Consider the following 21643-nt stretch of genomic DNA (forward strand, 5'->3'; position numbering starts at 1 on the left):
ACAGAATACAAAAATCGACTAAAGCTCTGTGACACTTTGCCTGTTTTTTTTTTAACAATTTACTGAATTTATAAGAAATTATGAATTGACAAGCATATACCAATACACAAAATAACTGCATGAATTTAGAATATATTAGAAAATAGTTCATATCAAAGTCCAACAAAAATATAATTCCACAAATAAAAAAATAAAGTTCTGCTAAACATAAGTAAATGTCATAAAAAATTCTTATTAAACTCAACGGTATCCTCGTCGTTCAAGAACTAATAATTAAAAGTTTTTCGAGTGCGATAATCCCATTTGCTGCATTTTTTCTCACTAATGGTTGTTGCATGCACAACTGCCTTGCCATATACAAGACAAAAATCCCACAATCAACCAAATCTAGTTTTTGTTGAGGCGATATCGAAACATATTATGGCTTCGTGCTACCGTGCAAATACATTTGGCTTGATTCATCGTTGCTTTCCTCTTTTTGAAGAGGCAAATGATTCATCTACTTTCCTCTTCACCTTCTTCAAATCAACGGTTCAATTGAAAAAAAAAATTATTGCACAACCATATCGGTACCTATAATCCATGTACATCAATTGCACATAACAATATGCAAGGTGCATTTGGTAACATCAAGTGCAAATTGTAATTTAGAAACAATAAAATTCAATTTAAAAAGCACAAGATGACTAAGAATATACCAAAGTTCAAATGAAATATACAATATCAAAGATTACATCATATATGCAAAATGCAAAATGCAAAATAAACATCAAAGCGCAAAATGCAAAATGCAAAATAAACATCAAAGTGCAAAATACACTACGCTAGAAAGAACAAATTTGTTGCAATTGACACCAGAAAATAACATGAACAAAAAAAAAACACAAATGTATCACAAAACAGCAAAATGAAAACACAAAATAATGTAACACAAACCAGGAAACTCCAAACAAACAATCAACGAATTTAGGAGGAAAAGGACAAATTCAACAAAATACTCCAAGGGCCGAAAAGCACAAAATACGAGAAAACAAAAAATCGCAATCGAGATCTGAAAAGATGTAACAAAAACGAAAAACAACCGACAAAATATTATAACTCGAACAGTAAAATCTAAACAAAAAATAATGTCAAAACAAAAAAAAAAATAAAAAAAAATTACATGATTAAAACCTCTAATTTGCATCTTTCACTTATGTTATAAAAATAACTCATTGCATTTCGTCAATGAATCGTCATTGAAGACATTTAAAACACCACAAATCAAATTACCTGTACGTTTCGATTTTGCACTATCCTCTAGGATGAGTTTTTTTGTTGGCGATTTGCAGAAGTTATAGAGATTCCATCGTTCTCGAGAACAACGATAGGGTTACAGAGATTGCATTGAAGAAAAGGGAGCAGGGAGAAGTTTTGTTTTTCGAGAGATTAACGATGGAAAAATGCAATTTGGGGAGGATTTGCAATTGACGTTTTGCAGCACGATTTATGCTAAAACCGATTTTTGTGGAGGATTAATAGGCATATATAAATTTAAGAATACAATATTCCTATTTTTGCTAAAGGGCAAATCAGCCATAAAAAGTAATAGGGGGTTATAGCAATAGTGGACTTATGACTTGGATTTTAACCAATATAATCTAATAATGGAGGGTCTATAGAAAATTACCCCATTATAAGTTGGGTCCGTACTATATTATTTTACCTAATGAGGGGGTTATCCCTCATTTTCCCATATATTATTGTGTTTATATTAATATTATTATCTCGACCTACAATATTACTGTCTCGGAAATCACTCTCAACAGTAATATTACTACTGTGTTGGTTGTTGAAAAAATTGAAAAAAAGAAAGTTAAAAAATATATTATATTACTATGAATACAATAATATTATTGTGTTAATATTAATATTATTGTTTGCGCCTACAATATTACTGCCTGAGATAGTAATATTATTGTGTTAAAAAAAATCAGCATCGGCGACAGGCCATAAAATAAAAAGTCTACGCCGACAACCGACCGCAAAACAAAATCCAGAAAAAAATAAATTTAAAAAATTATGAAAACGGGGGTTAATGTGATATCTTTGTTAAGATTGGGGATCAATTTATAATATTGATTAAGTTAGAGTTTCATTGGTGAAATTGATTTAATTTATATCCCGAGGGGTATTTTGGGTCAAAACATTAGGATGAGTTTATTTGCGAAATTATATTTTGTATGAACATATATGCATTTAAATTTTCCACTCGGCGTTAATGCAATTCGCCATAAAATAATAACCTTTATTGAATAATATTTTCGAACGATCCCAGTTTTGGAGAAATATGCTTATATAAAATGGGAGCTATTAGTGAGAAGCCCATCTAGCATTTTTTTTGTAAGGATGGGTCTAGTCCCTTGTTCTTTATTAGTGATAAGTCCAACTTTTATTTATTCTCAAACTCACCCTTCACTATTATTAGTTTTTTTTTTTTGCCAAAAATATTTTATTATTTCATTATGATAAAGCGTTTTGGGGCCTGGCTAATACCTTGTGGGCCTAACACAAGGAAAAAGAGTACCCCTACAATGGTAATAAAAATCTGAAGCGACCCTATCAAGTCTATTACAATGTAACCCCAAAATTGGGTAAAAAGGAAATAAGATAGAATAAATACTCCTATGGTGGCAACAACTACGAAAATTGCAAAAAGGCCCCAGATGGGGTTCAAACGTAAATCCGCAAAATAGACAAACTTCTCAACTTGGCTCCATGCAGCAGACTCCAAAATGATCCAACATGCGACGCCCCTACTCCACCAAACAAAAAGATTATAATAAATGTGACTCATGTGGTTCTAGATCTTCTACAAAATTGAGGGATTTCGGTTCTATCCAATGTCAATAAGGATCGGATATGCCAAGGAAAATCACCGATCTCTCGATATTGCTTCCTCTCTTTGTGATCATGAGCCAGTTTAGCTAGATCATCCGCCACTTTGTTCCCCTCTCTGAAACATGTTGAACAGACCAAGAATTCGGTAGGAGTTGCCGGATTTTGTTAATGACGTACTGGAGTTTCCAAGCAATCGAAGCCTTGCCACTAATCATATCCACAACGATTTTGGAGTCCGACTCGAAATCCACCTGATCCAAACCAATCTCCCTACTTATAGAAATGCCCTCAAAAATAGCATGGGCTTCCGCAATTAGTAGAGCACCTTGACCAAAGAAATATTAGAAACCTCATATAAATTTTCCTTCATGCGTGCGAATAAGGCCACCTCCTGAGGAATACTCCCCTTTTATGAGAGCCATCAACGCTAAGTTTACAGCTAGGATTGCTAGGAGGAAGCCATCGAATCCACTGCCCTCGCGTAAACATAGGCTCCTTGAGGCGGAGGTGTAAATGCTGAAGAAATACTTTGGCCACAGTTGTCGTCTTACTTTTGGGCACTAGTGCGTCGTTTAATGTAGTAAGGGATAAATGAATATGATGAATTATAGAGACGTAATTCATTGGTTTTCCTTCGAAAATGGCTGGCAACTACTTTTCCATATTTCCCAACAACCGAATAATAATATTCCCAGCAAAATTAGGCCTTCTTGCGAGCTAATCGACCCTTCACCCGTTGCATGGACCCACTTGGATAAGTTTTTTGCTAGATTTCAGCGTAGTGTTTCCACACACCAATTGCGACATCCGACAGAACAAAAACGTGGGAAAGACTTTTGAATTGTGGCGAAGCACAGCAGTGACATTTCGATGGAGAGGTGCAGCCACTTTTTCCTAATGCCATATCAACAGGAATAGCCCCATAAGCGAGCTTCCAAAAGAAAACAACAACTTTCTGCGGGATTTTTGGGTGCCATAATTTGGATGAGAATGAATAATGAGCACCCTTTGTACGGATATTATCCCAGTATGCACCAATTGTAAACACTCCAGTTGGAGATGGGGTGAAAACCAACCGATCTTCAAGTTCCTCATCGATAAAAAACAGCTCAAAATTTTTACATTGAGCCGGCATGAGGAAGTCCATGTATGTTTGCTCTTGCTGCTTGGCTTCATAAAAAGTGTGGGTACGGGTCTCGTTAAGAATATCGTCATCATGCCATTTGTCTCTCCAAAAATCGATATGACCTTTTTCAATGATCCATCGACTATGTAACTCCAAGGTTTTAAAATGAGGCCAAACTTCCCGATAAAGCAACGTAGAATGAAGAGGCAGGACATGTGAGGCGCCATATTTAGCATGAATGAACCTTGGCCACAATGATTTTCCTTCCAAAATAGATATCGTATCTTTCAGAGAACGAAACCCTAGTCCTCCTTCACATTTAGGCTTGCAAATTTTATCCCAATTTATCCAATGTATCACAGTACCTTCCCTTTTACCCCATAGGAAACTCCGAAATAAGGCTTCAATTTGATTCAACATTTGATTTGGGACCACTGCTGAAGACAAAGTGTGGGTTGGGAGACTAAATAGAACTGCCTTGATAAGTGTTATTCGGCCACCAAAACTCAAAAGTTTTGTCTGCCATCCTTGTAGCCGCTGTTGCACATATAGTCAAAATGCTTCGTCAAGCAACGACCCTTATAAATTGGCACCCCGAGATATTTAAGAGAAAGGGGTTTATGAGTGCAGCCCGTCCACTCTTTGAGGAGATGGATCTTGTTGTCTGGAATTTTCGTAGGAGTCTAGAAGCCGCTTTTGTCCAAACTAATAACTTGGCCAGACGACTTTTCATATTTGTGCAGCATGCGCATTAAATTTTTCACTGATCTCTTACATCAATTAGTGAAGATTAACATATCGTTGGCATAGAAAATGTGCGAGATATGGAGCGATCCACGTCGAACCTTATATTGTTGGAGGCCATCATGCGCTTCCGAATGTTTGAGATTCAGAGAAATAATCTCTTGAGCTATATTGAATAGAAGAGGCGAGAGAGGATCACCCTGCCGATACATGAGTTCACAGACTCGGTGGGAGAAACCAGGAGACTGGAGGGCTTTAAGGACAAATCTCCACTCCATCCTAACATAAGCTTTCGACATATCAAACTTTAGCAGTAAATTACATCCCTCCACTTTACGGTCAATATCGGAAACTAATTCTTGTGCTAAAGCGATGGACTCATGAATGCTGCGATCCTTCAAGAAACCCGATTGTACTTCAGAAAGAACCATAGGTAGAAATTTACCCAATCTAGAAGCAAGAATTCGAGAGATCAGCTTGCTGGCGAAATTTCCCAAACTAATTGGACGAAATTGACTTAGGTCGTCTAGGTTAGGAATTTTAGGCAGAAGAACGAGTAGAGTAGTAGTCATGCCCTTCGATAAATAATTACCCTTGAAAAACCCTAACCCTTGAACCACCTCCATAAGATCATCTTTAATAATTTGCCAGCAGCTCACATAAAAATGACCCGTGCAACCATCTTGACCAGGAGCACTGTCAGGAGATAGATCTTTGATGGCTTGAAACACTTCAGTATATGTGGGACTATCACAAATTTGTTCGTTCGTAGAAGCAGAAACCTTGGTCTCCACGTGGTCAAAGAGCTCCATATCGAGATAATAGGGAGTGACTTTAAACAATTCTGAGAAATATGTTACAACTTTGTCGCCAATGAGTCGACCCTCTGGCGTATAAGATCCATCGTCAAGTTTAAGAGAAATTCGATTACGCCTCCTCCGTTATTTTATCATCGCTTGAAAATATTTGGTATTCCGATCGCGTTCTTATAATTCACGAACCCTAGCTTTACTTGCAAGCATCTCATGCTCCGAGTCAAGATATTGGGTCAGCTCCTGCTTGGTTTGGAAGCATGAATCCTTGGTCTCTTGACTCCAATTCTGGACAAGATTGCTTTCCGTTTCCACCATCCGACATCGTATAATTGTTATATTATCCCCAAGTCTCCCAAAAAGTTCCCAGTTCCATTGTTTCAAAGCTTTACGAAGGATTCCAAGTTTAGTTTTAAAACTCGCCTTTTCGTCTAGAGAACTGGTCTGCCACACAGTAGTAACAAACGGTAAAAATTCTGGATGGTCAATCCACATACGTTGAAAATAAAAACGGGATTTCCGAATATGCGGAGGCGGAAATTTGAGGAGGAGAGGCGTATGGTCGGATTATATTATCGCCAGGTGCTCAAGTTTTGTATTTTGTGAATGATCAATAGCCGCAGAATTAATAAGTATGCGATCAATCCATTGGCAAATTCGACGGCGTCCACTTTGCTTATTTATTGTCTTCAAAACCCAGATCAGTAAGTCTAGCGTCCACTATGAATTCATTAAATTCATGCATCCCGGCAACATAACCTGAGATCCTCGTTACTTTTCTTTCAGTGATATAATCGTGTTGAAATCACCTCCTAGCAGCCATGGAATAGATGTAAGCTTCCCAAGTTGGGTCAAATATTACCATAATACATCCTCTTCTGCCTATTACACTTAGCGTAGATGAACGTCGTCATTTGGCCAGAAAAGATAGAATCGAAAGTAACTTCCACGGTAATACATTGATCATGTATCTCCTTGACATGCATCTGCACTTCGTCTTTCCAAAAAATCCAAATGTATTCATTAGTAGGACAACCATGCAAAAATTCTTAAAACCAAGTTTTCGGGCAATTGTAGCAATTTTGTTTCCTGTTGTTTAGGTTCCAGTAAAACCACAATATATGGCTTATGTTGGAGAATGAGTTTTATTACATGAAACAGGGATTGTGGGTTCCCTATACCCCTTATGTTCCATATGATGACTGACATCAAGAACGAATGTGGTTGGAAGGAGCCTCGACGACACTCTCTTTTCTTGGCCAACCTGGTCCATCGGTAACCTAGGACGACCGTGTCACGAATCACTCCCAATAATATAATAAACTTTAGAATTTAATATTGAAAATTCAGTTGAAAGATTGTATTCACTCAAAGTGCAAAGTAGGGTTTACAATTTTGAAGAAAGAAAGACAAACTTGGGGAAAAAGAAGAAAGAACTCTATGTTATCTCTACATTAACTAAGCTAGACTAGAGTACTATAATGCTTGCCAACCAACCATGAGTGTTTTTATGCCCATTTATAGAAATAAAACAACGGCTCTCTCTCCCCAGCCCAGAGCACATTGTGTGCATGTGATGTTGTCCATGCTTCCCTCTCTCGAAACGGCGCCGTTTGGCCCTCCCCTCCAACTTTCGAAAAAAAACGTAATAAAATGAAAGCGTGGACGTGTTTTAATAAGTTAAAACGACGTCTTTTAAAGCATAATAAAAGAAAATTAAAAAAATGGTTAATTCCGTTACACCACTCCTCCCTCTTCCCAAGCCATGACTCATGGCTTAAAGTGAGGGAACTTTTCCATTTCCGTAGCTTCCTCCCAAGTGGCCTCCGCCTCTGGAAGGTGTGCCCACTGAATCAACCACTGTACCACCGCCGTGCTATTCCTCTTTATCATTCTCCTCCCCAAAATAGCTACTGGAACTAATAACATCTGGCTATCTTCATCTAAAGGAGGCAAGTTGGTGGGAACTTGTGTGTGAGCTACAACCTTCTTCTTCAACTGATCGAGAGACATGGAAAACAGGATGTAATTTAGCTTCTGGTGGTAGTTGTAGTTCATATGCTACTTCTCTAACCCTTCTGATAATGGGAAATGGACCACAATACTTAGGTGTAAGCTTCCACATGTGGCTTTTCCTTAGACTCAGTTGCTTAAAGGGTTCTAGTTTAAGGTAGACTGCATCTCCTTCCTCAAAATACCTCTCACTTTTGTTGTTATTTGCATAGTATTTCATCCTCTCTTGAGCTTCCCTCAACAGCTCCTTCAGCTTCTGTGATATCATCTGGTGCTTTTTCAACCAACTGTCAACCCCTTCTGTAGTCTTGATCAAATGAGGTCCATACCCAAGCTGTGGGGGAGGATATCCATACATTGCTTCAAATGGAGACATCTTGATGGTTGAGTGAAAAGTAGTGTTGTACCACCATTCGGCCAATGGCACCCAAGTGCTCCATTTCTTTGGAAATTGCCCACACATGCACCTCAAATAACTCTCTAGGCGCTGATTCACCCTTTCTGTTTGCCCGTCTGTCTGAGGGTGATGTGCAGTGCTAAGTTGTTGTTGTATTCCTAGAGATGACATCAACTCCTTCCAAAAGTTGCTAGTGAATATGGGATCTCTGTCTGATACTATATAACTAGGAAGCTCATGCAGTCTGTATACTTCCTCAATAAAGACTTGAGATAGCTGTGAGGCACTAATGGGGTGGCTTAGAGCTATAAAATGGCTGTATTTAGTAAACTTGTCCACCACCACCCAAATCACTTCATTTCCCTGAGATCTTGGTAACTTGACTATGAAATCCATAGTCATACAACTCCATGCTTGCCCAGGGACTGGGAGAGGTTGCGAATATCCTGGTATCTTTGCATTTTCATGCTTACTTAGTTGACAAATATGGTACTGCTTCACCCATTCTCTCACTTGTTGTTTGAACCCTGGCCATAGGAATGTAATTTGGATCTTTTGGTATGTGCTTTGGATTCCAGAATCCCCCCCCCCCCCCCCCCCCCCCACACTAGAACTGTGCATTTATTCAACTAACTTCTGCCTGATGTTAGATGATTTCCCCACAAATATCTTTCCTTTTTTACCTTATCAATCCTTCCACATAACTGTATTATGACACATCCCATGGTCTGAGTGTGCTATTGTCAATGATTTCTTGAGTATCTGTGTCAGCATCATAGCTTTGGACCATCTCTTGAACCCACAATGGTCGGATTACAGTAAGTTGATTCAATTTCCCCTTCTCCTCCTCTTCTAGACAATGCATCTGCCACCCCATTTTCCTTTCCCTTCTTATAATCAATAGTGTAGTTGAAACCTAACAACTTGGCTAAGTATTTATGTTGTAATGAAGTGGAGAGTTTCTGTTCCAGCAAATACTTAAGACTCGTCTGATCGGTTCTTATCACAAATGTGCCACAGATTAGGTATGATTTCCATTTCTGCACAGCTAGGAGTATTGCCAGGAACTCTTTCTCATAATTGGATAAACCTAAGCTCTTGTGGCCTGGAGCTTTGCTTAAGTAGGCCAGTGGGTGCCTATTTTGCATCAAGACAGCTCCAATGCCAGTGTAGGAAGCATCTCTCCACCACAAACTTCTCCTTGAAGTTTGGCAACTGTAACACTGGAGTGGAGGTCATCACTTCCTTCAGTCTTTCAGAAGACAGTTGAGCCTTTTCACTCCACTTAAATTGTCCCTTCTTGAGTAATTGAGTGAGTTTGGCTATTTCCCCATTCCCTCTCACAAATTTCCTGTAGTACCCAGTTAAGCCCAAGAATCCTCTTAGTGCCTTGACTGATTAAGGAATTGGCCAGTCTTTCACACTCTGTATCTTAGAGGGGTCAACTCCTACTCCCTCTTCATTGATCACATAACCCAAATACACAACTGGTCTCTGCCCAAAGCTACATTTAGATAACTTAGCATACAAGTGGTATTGCTTCAGTAACTTACAAACCACTTCCATGTGCTCCAAATGCAACTCTATAGTTTTGATGTAAACTAATATATCATCAAAGAAAAACAATACAAACTCTCTTAAGTGTTCTCTGAACACATTATTCATGAGTGATTGAAATGTGGCAGGAGCATTGGTTAGCCCAAATGGCATTACTCTAAACTCATAGTGTCCAGAAGAAGTGACAAAAAGCAGTCTTCTCAATATCAGCTTCCTTCATCCTGATCTGGTGATATCCAGCCCATAGATCCACTTTTGAGAACACCTTAGCTCCTTCTAGTTCATCCAAGAGATCATCAATCAAGGGTATAGGATATCCATCCTTGATGGTCATAGCATTAAGCTTCCTATAATCCACACAGAATCTCCATGATCCATCCTTCTTCTTTACAAGCAAGACTGGGGATCCAAAGGGACTGTTGTTAAGTGTATTTTTTTACACTTTATCGTACCTTTTAATTGGAGCTCTTGGTTTGTTTTAATGATTATTGGTGCTTAAAATGTTGATTTATTGTATTTTAGGTACAAATTGAAGAATTGGGAAAGTATGGGGTAAAAACTGCAATTTTGGAGAAAATATGGGCCAAAAGTGAAGAAATAAAAAATCTGAAGAAATATAGCCCGGAACGGCCCTCCCAGAAAGACACTTAAAACTGGGACGATCGTCTGAGAAGCAGGAGCAGTCTCTGGTTTTGAGACGGCCGTCCGAGTTTTAGTGCAAAATTCGGGACGGCAGTCCGAGATTACGAAAAGGCGCAGTAAAGGAATCCTAATTGCACAAGGAAACTACCTTCTTCTCCAAATTTTCCACTCTATATAAGACTAAGACAAGCACACAATTGGGGATCAATCTTTTTACGCAATTTCAAGAGCAACAAAGCAATAACGAAGACGAAGAATTCGAAGACTCCAAGCATAGACTTATCGTTTCTGATTAATTTTATTTGTGTTTTTACTTTAATCATGAGTAGATAATTTTATTATTTCTAGGATTTTATTTGGAACCCTATGTGGGATTTATGAACCATTTTCTATGATTTTATGAAAGTTTTAATTCCGGATTATTTTTTCTACTTGTTTTATTAAGTGCATGAACTTGATCACCTTATGTGCTTTTCTGTTATTGTTAATCGCATGAATCGGAAGATCGGGTTAATAAAGAACTGTGGTAGAAGAGTCTTTGTGGTATTAACATAGGAATATAGTTAATCTTTTACGTAACCATTATTGAGATTTGTGCTTAATGTTGTGTTCTAGAATTAATTGCGTAGGAATACAATGATTGAATCTAGAGTATTAGAATCGTAATACACGCGAAAGCGGGTTATGAGTAAATTAGCATCTCAGGTTAATAATCACATAGGGGGGAAGAATAAAATCCTAGGCTCGTTTTCTCTAATTAAATCTTCGTTTTAAATTTCTTTCTTGTTTTTGCTTGCTTTTTAAGTTAGTTTAATTTAGTTAATCTTTTCCAAATTCGGCTGTGTAGGATGAGCTTGATAACAATTGCTAGGATTTAGCGTCTAGGATTAAATAATTAAATATTCTCTGCGGGATCGATATCCGGACTTAATTGTCCACTTTATTACTTGTACGATATGTGCACTTGCGTGTAGGTTATCCACCAACAAGTTTTTGGCGCCATTGCCGGGGAATAATTAATTCTTTATTTTATTCTAGCTCTAAATTTGAAAAAAATTCACGATTCACCCATTTAATTTTTGTTTTATTTTATTTTTCTTTATGGTATTGTGTATGCGCAGGAGGCTCGATCTTGCTAGAGAACCGTTTGATCCCGAAATCGAACGTACTTTGCGAGCCGCTAGGAGACGCCACCGCGCAAACAATATAATGGAGGACGAAGAACACAAACACGCAGAGGTAATTTACTCGAGGCCTACGGAAACCAAGTCCAAGACCCACCCTCTCAACTTCCATTACAGCCAGCAGTTCGGCCACGGGCACTTCAACACTACATAATCCCTACTCTCGACGGGTTCCGCCCCAGCATCCAATATCCACCTATTGAGGTGCATAATTTTAGAGATTTATTATTATTATTATTATTATTATTATTATTATTATTATTATTATTATTATTATTATTATTATTATTATTATTATTATTATTATTATTATTATTATTATTATTATTATTATTATTATTATTATTATTATTACACAGAGAGAGAGAGTTATGACTCCGGGAAGCAACTTTGCGGTTGAAAATCTATGGAGGCATGATTTGAATCTGAAAGTTGAGAGAGGAAGAGAGAGACGACTGTGAATGGCTAGGGTTTAAAACTGATTTTAAAATGACATTTTAGGTACTTCAGGGTGGGCGAGGGGTCTGTCAAATTAATTTCAAAATGAAGGAGGTATGCACAAGGATATAATTAGCTTGGTGTTAGTTATATTCCTGATTTCTCCCATTCGCATTTCCACGTGTCCTAGGAATTTGCTGGGCCGATTTTTTCAATTTAGGACTTCTTATTAAACTTTATGTTGCATTGTTTTGAATGATGTTATTTTCTAAATCAATTTCAATTTTTTTTTGTCTTCCGCGATCACATATGGATTTTTAAGTCAAACTTGTTTAATTATTATTAATTTGTTTTTCAATTTTTGGTTGAGATGAATGAAACTATGCTGTCCTTAGATCGGCGGATCAACCGATCAACAGAGATGCGCATTGGACCATTGGCTGGAATAAAATAAACATTCAGCTTACTGGATTCCGATTAAAATCCGATGTTTCTGGGAATCCATTCATTCTGATATGAGTGAGTATTTATGGATACAATACAAGATCAATATTCAGTTTCACTTCATTTGTTTACATTTAGTCTAGTATCGACATATGCTTGTGTATCGAATATATGATGAATGTGTTTTGAGTAAAAAGACAAGAGCACAAAAACAATAAAAAACAAAGGTTTAATCAGAGTAAACAAGCCTACGATTTTATCCCCCTATGTGATTATTACTCCCCCAATTCCTTCAATCATGCAAGCAATTAACCCGAATTCTTCGTCTTCGTTATTGCTTTGTTGCTCTTGAAATTGTGTAAAAGATCGATCTCCAATTGTGTGCTTGGCTTGGTCTTATATAGGGTGGAAAATTTGGAGAAGAAGGTAGTTTACTTGTGCAATTAGGAGTCCTTTACTGCCCCTTTTTGTAATCTCGGACGGCCGTCCCGAATTTTGTACTAAAACTCGGACGGCCTTCTCAAAACCAGAGGTGGCTTCTGCTTCTCAGACGGCCGTCCCATTTTTAAGTGTAAATCTGGGACGACCGTCCCATGCTATATATCTTCAGATTTTTTATTTTTTCACTTTTGGCCCATATTTTCTCCAAAATTGCAGTTTTGACCCCATACTTTTCCAATTCTTCAATTTGTACCTAAAATACAATAAATCAATTTTTTAAGCACCAATTATCGTTAAAACACACCAAAAGCTCAAATAAAAAGGTACGATAAAATCTAAAAATATACACTTAACACACCCCCAAACTTGAACTTTTGCTTGTCCTCAAGCAAAAAATCTACCAATAAGCAAATAACTCAACTACTACATCTCAATACATAGATTAATGATCAACTTCACGTTTTCAGAACTTGTAATTATAATGACAATTCTTAGGCATTCGCAGGCTCAAAATTCAACAACACTTAGTCACTCACCATTACCAAAAACCACAATTCATACAATTGCTGTAAGCATCCAATATTTGAAAATTTAAGAAAGAAAGAATTTATACTTACATGCATATATTTGACTCCAAATACTCACCAAATTATTCTACTCTACTAATATCGAACATTAAGCTATTGGGATCATTGGGGTTTTGTGGCTTTCAATTGTTAGGCTATTTGGTTCGAGGTAGGAAATATGGTATATGTGGCTATTCTTCTTGAACTGAGGTGATTACGCAAAAATTTGAAAGATAGGCGTTTGAAACAATGAATTCACCTCTAAGGACTTTTATAAACTCGATTCTTAAGAGTTCAAAAGTCTCCACTTTTGCTCTTAAGACAATGGATCGAGCTTTCAAAACTATTCAACAATTAGTCCTTACTTCTCCCTTCTAGTCTCTTCTTTTTCTCTTTTTCTCTTTTTTTTTTCCGAATAAGAAGAAGGACCTTATAAAAAAATTAGACCGAACTCCAAGGGGTAATTTTTCAAGAATCTCCACGTTTCTACCTTGTACACATTGGCTAAAAGAAAGAACACCTTTTCTCCGAGGCTCAAATCATGTTCTAAGGATAATTTCGATAAAAAGGTCGGCTTGAAAGGCTCAATCGGTTCAAAGAAGGCCCAAATCATATCCCAAATCACTCACTACTCAATACTTCGTATCATAAATTTTCTAAGGTGCGTCTTAAAACCGAACTTAGCATGATCTAGCACAAATTAATTCCAAATTTAAAATACAAACCATTCAACCAAAGCAATGCACAAAGTGTGATTCCTAGCAATAATTCGCTTCTAAGTTCCGTTGAATCGAAAGCTAAACAAACATCTACTCCTTATCACACAAAACAAGCAATTTCATCATCAAACATTGATCATCTCTCATCATCATAACTCATCGATGCATTCGACTCAAGCAAAATAATTTTTTTTTTGTATATTCCGAAAAAAACGATAAAAATAATAAAAATAAATAAAACCTAATGCATGCAAACTAAAACAAATAAGCACAAAAAAACATGTTTTTCACCCCCAAACTTAAAATTTCCGTTGCCCTCAACAAAATTAGCACAAAGTTTAACTTTTGAAAACACCTGATTTAGTCGGAGTCGATGTGATCGGGGTGCTCCTCCCTAGCTCTCTCACGCTAGTCCTAATTGGGCGGTGGCACTTTTCTTTCCCTTTCTCTTCCCTTTGGAAAATTATGCTTCGCTCGTGCGGCCTCGTTTGTTGGACATAGTTGGGAGAGAGGTTGGAATAGATTCGGTGAGAATTGGTTGACAATGGAACTCAAAATTTGGTTGGAGCAAATTGTCGAACACCTTGTGGGCGTGCCTTGAAAGAGTAGATTTTGGAGAATTTGGTTTGATTCTCTAGCCTCCTTGTGTGTGGGATGTGGAGAGAAGAAACGAGGAGGGTTTAGGAAATAATGGGGGAGAAAATCTGATTTTTTAATTTAAAACGCCCCATAAATGTTCGGACGGCTGTCCCGGTTTTTGTGCTACATTTCGGACGGCCGTCCGAATTTATTTTTTCGTTACTGGTTGTGGGACGGCCGTCCCACAAATTAGGCATGTTTTGGGACGGCTATCCCGCATGCACTGCTGGTGGACTTTGCCTTCTGTTTCCCAGACGGCCGTCTGGGATTTCGCTTGCAATTTCGGACGGCCGTCTAGACCCCCTGACTATGTTTTCGACCCTGAAAATTAAAATTCAAATAAATTAATTAGAATGCATGCATATGACAATAAAAACGAAACAAAAAAGTAAAGAAAACTACAAAAACCAATAAAGCTCGGGTTGCCTCCCGAGAAGCGCTAAGTTTAAAGTCTTCAGCCGGACGTTGCTTCTTTATTTCAAGCAAAAGTGACCGAAGTCACTTGGCTATCTTCACTCGCTTCCCAATACGGTTTTAGCCGGCTTCGCTTCACGTTGAACGTAAGATTTGAATCTCGCTCCTTTATTTTGACAACTTCGAGAGGAAGAATTTCTTGGACAATAAACGGCCGTGACCACTTTGATTTGCGGTTCCTTGGAAATAACCAAAGACGGGATTTGCACAATAACACCAATTTTCCTTTGTGCAATCCCCTTTTGATTTTATCCTTACGACCCCAATATCTTGACTCATCCTTCTCTCGTGGCTTGCTCGATTCTTTGGGTGGCAATATCTTCCTTGCACTTTTATCGTCGTTAAGGCCCCAACTCGTATGACTTTCTCTCGGAGGAGTCCAAATTGAGTCCATGAAGTAAACTTGCTCCTTCGGATTCTCGTTTCCGCCATCATCTCCTGCACTCAAAGATGTTTTCCCATTGTCCAAGATCAAAACATCAAATTTTTCATGATTTGTAAAATCCATAAGCTCAATAGCAAAACAATCATTATTATCACATGGATTTTTATTAGCACTAAAAACATTGAATTTGATTGTTTGATCATGCACAGTCATTGTAAGATCACCACTAGCACAATCAATAAGAGTTTTCGACGTGGCTAAAAACGGATATCCTCATCTATATCAAGTATAACGAAATCTACAAGGAAGATGAATTTATTAACCTTCACTAACACATTCTCTAAAATATCTTTTGGGTAAACTAAAGATCTATCGGCTAATTGAAGAGTTATAGCCGTCGGTTCAATTTCTCCTAACCCAAGATTTTTAAAAGTAGAGTAAGGCATAAGATTAATGTTGGCGCCTAAATCAATGAGCAATCTAAAATTTTTACCTCCTATAGTACAAGGAATAGTAAACTTACCTGGATCACCGAGTTTTTGTGGAAGGGGCCGAGTAAGAATTGCACTAATTTGCTCCGTGAGTTGGATCATCTCGTTCCCTTGCAATTTCTTACCTTTAGTCACGAGGTCCTTGAGGAATTTCACCCACTTTGGCATCTTTTGAAGTGCTTCAATTATGAAAGGAATATTTATGCGAATTTCCTTCAACTTGTCCAAAAATCTTTGATATTCGGCATCGAGCTTCTTCTTTATAAACTTTTGAGGATAAGGAATTGGAGGGACTTGTGAATGCACCGTTGATGGTGGCTCTTCATGAGTTGATTCTTTTTCCTCATTCGCTTTCGGCTTCTCAATTACCGTGTTTCTCTTCTCTTTTTGTGGGGCTTCCTCCACTTGCCGTTCTTCAAGGTGACTGTTTGGCATGTCTCGACCTCGATCTTTTTCGTTAGCAATCTTTGTGGATATGGGATTGGCTCGACCCATTCGGCTACAGTGACTTGCGGCTGGACTTGAATTTCTTCCTTTTTCTCGATCTTGAAATCGATAACTTGGCACGTCTCGAACTTTTGCTTTCGAGGATCTTCCGTATTCGATGGCAATGCTCCCGCCTGACGGTTCTCTTGATTCACAACGAATTGAGCGAATTGATTCTCCAAATTCCGCAGCGAGGCTTGGGTAGCAGTCATGAATTGGGCCAATATCTCCTCCGTGTTTGATTTTTGGGCCGGTGGATTGTTGCCTTGATAGCTTTGTTGAGGAGGGGCTTGATTTTGGAATTGACCTTGAGGTCTTTGATATCATTGGCCTTGTTGATTTCCTCCATATTGCCCTTGTGATCTCCACCCTTGATTTTGGAATTGACAAGGTGCGTTATTAACGTAGTTGAGCGATTCCACATCTTGTTGGCATTGGAGCGTGTAGTGATTTCCACCGCAAATTTCACAACATGGAGAATCAATTACTTGGACTTGTTGTGGCGGACTTGCTTTGATGTGCTGTAGAAGGAGTTGATTTTGTTGAGCAATTTGGGTCACTTGAGCTTGAAGGGCCGTAATTGCATCTAACTTCAACACTCCGAGAATTTTCTTGGCTCCATTAACCGTCCTCTCGCTTGACTTGGCAAACCGATTTTGTGCAATTCGATCCAACATGATAAATGCATCCGGTATCGATTGACTCATAAAATTTCCCCCGGTTGATGCATCTAAGACGGTTCGTGCATTCTCGTTAATCCCTTGGTAGAAGATGTGGATTTGCCGCCATTGTTCGACTCCATGTGCTGGACATTGCCGCAAAGGAGTTTTAAATCTCTCCCATGCCTCGTATAATTGCTCTCCTTGCTCTTGGACAAAATTATGAATTTCTCGTCGGATTCTCTCGTCACTCTCGGGTGCGCTGTAAACTTTCATGAAAAGGTTGAGGAGTTGAGGCCACAACGAGATAGAGTGGGGGGCTTGGGACATCAACCACTGGCGAGCTCTTCCTTGTAAGGAGTGCTTGAAGAGAATTAAGTGAAGTGCCTCTTGGGAAATGCCGTTTTGACGGTGGGAATTACAGGTATCTAGAAAATTGACAATGTGAAGATGGGGATCTTCACCCGCCAATCCACTCAATAGCCCGTTATGTTGGAGCATCGTCAAGAGGCCTTGCTTGATCTCAAAATTGTGCGCCTCGATGGGTGGATATTGGATGCTCGGGCGGAATCCGTCATGGGTCGGGATTATGTAGTCTTGAAGTGCCCGTGGCCTAGCTGCTGGCTGTAATGGGAGTTGAGGGGGTGGGTCTTGGTTTTGGTTTCCATTGGCATTAAGTAAATTCCCCTCTGCCGTGCGTTCTTCATCCTCCATTATAATGTTTTCGCGTTGAAGTCTCCTAGCGGCTCGAAAACTACGTTCGATTTCGGGATCAAACGGTTCTCTAGCAAGATCGAGCCTCATGCGCATGCACAGTACAAAGAGAAATAAAATTAAACAAAAATTAAATGGGTGAATCGTGAAAATTGTTCAAATTTAGAGCTAGAATAAGATAAATAATTAAAATATTCCCCGGCAACGGCGCCAAAAACTTGTTGGTTGATAACCTACACGCAAGTGCACGTGTTGTACAAGTAATATAGTGGACTAAAAGTCCGGATATCGAACCCACAGAGAATATTTAATTATTTAATCCTAGACACTAAATCCTACCAATTATTATCAAGCCCACCTTACACAGTCGAATTTTGAGAGAATTAACTAAATTAAACTAAATTAAAAAGCAAATTAAAAAGACAAGAGCAGGAACACAATTAAAAACGAAGGTTTAATCAGAGTAAACAGGCCTAGGATTTTATTTTTCCCCCTATGTGATTATTACTCCCCCAATTCCTTCAATCATGCAAGCAATTAACCCGGATTATTAACCTGAGATGCTATAATCATAACCCGCTTCCGCGTGTATTACGATTCTAACACTCTAGATTCAATTACTATATTCCTATGCAATTAATTCTAGAACACATCATTAAGCACAAATCTCAATAATGGCTACCTAAGAGATTAACTATATTCCTATGTTAATACCACAAAGGCTCTTCTACCACAGTTCTAATTATTAACCCGATCTTCCGATTCATGCGATTAACAATAGCATAAAAGCACATAAGGTGATCAAGTTCATGCACTTAATAAAACAAGTAGAAGAAATAATCCGAAATTAAAACTTGCATAAAATCATAGAAAATGGTTCATAAATCCCACATAGGGTTCAAAATAAAATCCTAAAAATAAGAAAATTAGCTACTCATGATTAGAGGAAAAACGCAAATAAAATAAGTCAAAAACGATAAATCTATGCTTAGAGTCTTCGAATTCTTCGTCTTCGTTATTGCTTTGTTGCTCTTGAAATTCTGTAAAAGATCGATCCCCAATTGTGTGCTTGGCTTGGTCTTGTATAGGGTGGAAAATTTGGAGATGAAGGTAGTTTCCTTGTGCAATTAGGAGTCCTTTACTGCGCATTTTCGTAATCTCAGACGGTCGTCCCGAATTTTGTACTAAAACTCGGACGGCCGTCCCAAAACCAGAGGTGGCTTCTGCTTCTCATACGGTCGTCCCAGTTTTAAGTGTAAATATGGGACGGCCGTCCCATGATATATATTTTCAGATTTTTTTTTTCACTTTTGGCCCATATTTTCTCCAAAATTGCAGTTTTGACCCCATACCTTTTCAATTCTTCAATTTGTACCTAAAATACAATAAATCAACTTTTTAAGCACCAATTATTGTTAAAACACACCAAAAGCTCAAATAAAAAGGTACGATAAAATGTAAAAATATACACTTAACACCGATCCGATCATCTGAGTAGTACTTTACTACTCAATATCCGATAAGATTCTATATATGAACTTGGGGCAGACATAGTGAATGCATTACCATATTGCAATCTACGGATTAGTTATGTATTATCGTAATTTTGAAATTTCATAAACAATTATCCATTATTAAATAGGGGCTTCTAAGCAATGTATTTTAGTGTTTTCTTCTTAATACATATACTAGTGTTTCTCCACCAATGTTCATAAAAGGGAGCTTCTCTCAAGGTATGAATCATAGATATTTCATCACAAATTCTGGATCCGGAATAATTTAGGATCGAAGTAACGTAGGTGAATTTTTTGCCTGCAGTCATATGCACGAGTTGTTGGGAATCGGACACGTGTACGCAGCGGAAAACAAAAACATTATGCGATTTAAACAACTTTAAAGCACATAAACACATGCCCGATAATTGAAAACAATTAATTGCGTACCTTTGCGCTTCCAGCGAAATTAAAAACAACATACATGCTTAATTACTTAAACGAAATTAAATCAACTAGCATGCTCGCGTTTAAATCAAATAATCATGCTCGCAGTAATTTAAACAATTTCATGTAGTCACATAAAATCATACAAGAACGAACATATATATTCAATTTAAACGTAACCAAATCTATCGACAATGCATTCGAAAGTTTACCTCTTGAAGCGTGAGGTAGGCGCACTAAGCAAAGCTAGATTGCCCCGGAAACTAATCCGTGCAACCCGGAGCAGCAGCGGCGGAACGGCAGCAGCGGCAAGACGAGCTGCGGCGGCGCGTGTGGCTCACGCGCTGTTTTTGGGCGGTGCGTGGGAATGCGTCCGGCGTCGGCTCGTGTGCTGCTCCTCGATTCTTCGATCTTCTATCTTCCTCCTCTCGGATTTCACCTCGTATACTTCGATCTACTAAACACGTGGAACTAGACACGTAATAGTTAGAAAAACAGAAGAATAGAAAGAAAGAAAGAACTACCAATGTGAACCGGCCAAGAGATGGCCGATTCCGGCAAGATTCCGGCGACGACGACGATGGTGGCCGTGTGGAGAGTGGCTGAGAGAGAGAAGGGGAGCGGCTAGGGTTAGGGTTTGTGTGTGTTGTGTGTTCAAGTGTGTGTGTAAGACCTATAAATCAAGTATTTATAGTGTCTTGCATAAAAACCTAACGGGCTTAAGTTGGACCGGGCCCACCAGCTTAAGTTCGTTAGTTCTTTTACTTGCTCGTCTGTCTCTCAATTCGATGATCAGAAAATTGCAACAATTACATTTTCGGACTAATTATAATGTCCTCTTCACGACGAGTGCCAATTCTCAATTTCCAACTTTCCAAAAGTGGAAACCCTAATTCAGTGCACTTTCTAAATTTGGAAACTTCCCGATTTAGAAAGTCCACTAAGATGTTCGCCTATTCTTTTCCTTTTCTTATTCTCATTCATAATTCCAAATTACGAATGCTGGACCCAATCATATTGAATTTCAATCATGCAAAGATAAACCATTTTATCTCTGACCGTTTATTCAAAGATCTCATATGCACAGCAGTGTGACCCTCGATGGTTCAGGTGTAAGCTAGCCGTGGGCCCACAACCCTTTGTGGTCAAAACTCGTCCCTTAGAGTTACGATTAAGATGAAACTCGTTTCACCTTAATTACCCAACGAATCAAGATTGGCGTCTAGAAACTACGCGTCATGATTCCCTAGATACAAATGAAGTGCCTGCAAGAACCTTCAGATATAGTTAACGTACAGTACGATCACTTCGATACATATGTCCTGATTGAACTAGAGGCATTGGTTCATCGAGACCACTTTATTTTTTCAATGACGGTGCGATCGTTCTAAGTGTTGTAATTGTTACATGCATGACTTAGAGAATCGAATTCTCTAATCATCACTTAGTCAGCTCTGGCCAGAGACTTAGAATGATTACAAACTATCAGAACACACAGGACATCCAAGACTATTCTAGCGATCGAATCCCCGACTACAATGCATAGACCTCCCACTAGATTTCGGACTGCACGAACACTTGCCCTTGGGATGGTCCTCGGTGGAACTCAGGGACAGGTCACGATACAGCTGGTCCTCTAGTGAAGTCACGGTAATGTCTAGGTCATAAGGACTAATGGTGTACAACTATACCATAGATATTTCTACTCAATTATTGGGAACCACTCAGAGATTTCTAGGGTGAGGGAGTTCAGTGAACTCGTCAACTTACGAGCACCCACTTATGCATGCCGATATCACAATACCGTTTACTGATGAGATGCAGTACACATACAGTAAGTGCTAGTCTGTTAATGGGAAACGCCGATATCCCCATTGGTGGCGTAACCCTTC

General features: G+C 38.5%; 1 protein-coding gene and 1 long non-coding RNA gene across 2 annotated transcripts; both read right to left on the reverse strand.

Moving 5' to 3' along the window:
* Window positions 1-208: 208 nt before the first annotated feature.
* On the reverse strand, window positions 209-1580 carry LOC148767556 (uncharacterized). The gene is made up of 2 exons (XR_016033920.1): window positions 1273-1580; window positions 209-573 (listed from the first exon to the last, which is right to left on the reverse strand). It is a non-coding gene; the product is annotated as an uncharacterized LOC148767556 (long non-coding RNA).
* A 2066-nt stretch (window positions 1581-3646) lies between these two features.
* Window positions 3647-6057, reverse strand: LOC148767557 (uncharacterized). The gene is made up of 3 exons (XM_088824668.1): window positions 5763-6057; window positions 4852-5636; window positions 3647-4543 (listed from the first exon to the last, which is right to left on the reverse strand). The coding sequence occupies exons 1-3, from the start codon at window positions 6055-6057 to the stop codon at window positions 3647-3649; spliced, it is 1977 nt and encodes a 658-aa protein (XP_088680794.1).
* Between the last annotated feature and the right edge of the window lie 15586 nt (window positions 6058-21643).

This window comes from Erythranthe guttata, chromosome 10, assembly GCF_056151865.1.
Source record: "Erythranthe guttata isolate IM_541 chromosome 10, IM_541, whole genome shotgun sequence".
Classification (NCBI taxonomy): domain Eukaryota; kingdom Viridiplantae; phylum Streptophyta; class Magnoliopsida; order Lamiales; family Phrymaceae; genus Erythranthe; species Erythranthe guttata.

Excerpts from the sequence above, each read along its gene's own strand:
- LOC148767557 (XM_088824668.1), bottom strand. The coding sequence starts at position 6,057 with ATGTGGATTGACCATCCAGAATTTTTACCGTTTGTTACTACTGTGTGG. Across the intron at positions 5,637-5,762 it reads GGAGCATGAGATGCTTGCAA|AGGGTCGACTCATTGGCGAC; the intron begins GTAAAGCTAGGG and ends CTTATACGCCAG. Across the intron at positions 4,544-4,851 it reads ATGGCCTCCAACAATATAAG|CGGCTACAAGGATGGCAGAC; the intron begins GTTCGACGTGGA and ends TATGTGCAACAG.